Source organism: Apteryx rowi, unplaced genomic scaffold (assembly GCF_003343035.1).
Source record: "Apteryx rowi isolate R43461 unplaced genomic scaffold, aptRow1 scaffold_22, whole genome shotgun sequence".
Classification (NCBI taxonomy): Eukaryota; Metazoa; Chordata; class Aves; order Apterygiformes; family Apterygidae; genus Apteryx; species Apteryx rowi.
In genome coordinates, this window is record NW_020448530.1 from 473,359 (window position 1) to 475,167 (window position 1,809).

Consider the following 1,809-nt stretch of genomic DNA (forward strand, 5'->3'; position numbering starts at 1 on the left):
CGACGTCGGGCGCGGGCGCTGGGCAGCTCTTCGTCCCGTCATCCCGCCATCCCGTCATCCCGTCGTCCCGTCATCCCATCATCCCATCGTCCCATCATCCCGCCATCCCATCCTCCCGTCATCCCGTCATCCCATTGTCCCATCATCCCATCATCCCATCGTCCCGTCATCCTGCCATCCCATTGTCCCACCGTCCCGTCATCCCATCGTCCCGTCATCCCGCCATCCCATCATCCCACTGTCCCGTCATCCCGTCATCCTGTCATCCCATCATCCCGTCATCCCATCGTCCCACCGTCCCATCATCCCATTGTCCCATCATCCCATCGTCCCGTCATCCCGTCATCCCTCTCTCCCATTGTCCCATCATCCCGCTGTTCCATCGTGCCATCATCCCATCATCCCGCTGTCCCATCATCCCGCTGTCCCATCATCCTGTCATCTCATCATCCCATCATCCCATCGTCCCATCATCTCGTACCTGGATGCGCCTCAGAGAGCCCTGCGCGTCACAGGCACACCTTGCCGTCAGCACTCGCCAGGAGGGTCACGGCTGGCCACCTCCATCGCCCATGTCACAGCCAAGACGGGCGGCAGCAAGTTGCCCCTGCTTGCTGCGGCACGGGCAGAGCGAGGGGAGCCCCGCCGCGCGGCCCCGCCAGCCAGGCGCGATGTCGAGGTGCCTCCCGCGAGGTTTCGGCTCTGTGGTGGGGAGGTTCTCCTCCTCCACGTGGCCTTAGATCCACCAGGGCATGGGGGGTTGATGGTGTCTGGAGTCAGGCTTTGGATTCCTCTACTGAAGGGCAGACTGAGGAGGAACGGGTGTAGGAGAGGTGTGGGTGCTGCACCGATCCTGGTCAAGGTGCACTCAAGRGGTTCGGAGCGGGGACAAGCTTGGGACAAGGGACAGATATTGCTTGTCTTGTCTGCATTAGGGCTCACTGTCACAGAAGTTGACTTTCTCTCTCCTTTCTCCTGTTTTCCACCAGGGAAGGGAAACTATTGGACCTTAGACCCCAACTGTGAGAAGATGTTTGACAACGGGAACTTCCGGCGCAAACGCAAGCGGCGCTCGGAGCCCAACGCACCCGCTTCCGCATCTGTAGCCTCCTCTCTTGGGGGCTTGAAGGCCGAGGAAGAGCGATCCATCCCGGCCGCAGGCAAACCCTGTGGAACCAGCCCACCGCCAGAGCTGGACCCATTGTCTTCTGCCAGGGACCATCCAAAAACCTCCTCTCCCTCCGGTATCATTTCATCCACCCCTAGCTGCCTCGGCACCTTCTTCAGCGGCATGAGCTCCCTGAGCAGTGGAGGCAGTCGGCTGGCAGGGGGTCTTGGCAGTGACCTGCATCACAGGAACTTCTCTGCTGGACAGCTGAGCAGCGGCACTTTCACCGCTTCCAGCAGCTCTTCTCAGGAGGTGCCTTCGCCAGACCAGCTGCAGCGAGTTGCGGGACCTTCCCCTGCCTACTACAGCTCCTTCCATCCCAGCAGCAGCAGCCAGGGAGCCCAGTACAACCACTATTACAACTTCACAGTTAACAGCCTCATCTACACCCGGGATGGAACGGAGGTGTAGGATGCTGGGGCAGTCGGCCAGCGAGTGCTGCAAAGGGAATGGGAGATGCAGGCGCATATTTGGCAGCACAGAGGACCATATGCTTTTGCAAACAGCATTTCAATGTGGACGCTTCCCAGGAGTGCTTCCAGGAGGACAGATCTTCTCACCTTTTAAAATGAAAATGCCCCATAAACACCAGCAGAAGGCAGATGCAAAGTCCTTTCCCCGTCCTGGAAATTTTTAGATGG

General features: G+C 59.3%; 1 protein-coding gene across 1 annotated transcript; it reads left to right on the plus strand.

Moving 5' to 3' along the window:
* Positions 1-671: 671 nt before the first annotated feature.
* On the plus strand, positions 672-1,579 carry FOXI3 (forkhead box I3). Its single transcript, XM_026064544.1, has 2 exons — positions 672-693; positions 990-1,579. The coding sequence occupies exons 1-2, from the start codon at positions 672-674 to the stop codon at positions 1,577-1,579; spliced, it is 612 nt and encodes a 203-aa protein (XP_025920329.1).
* Positions 1,580-1,809: the final 230 nt, after the last annotated feature.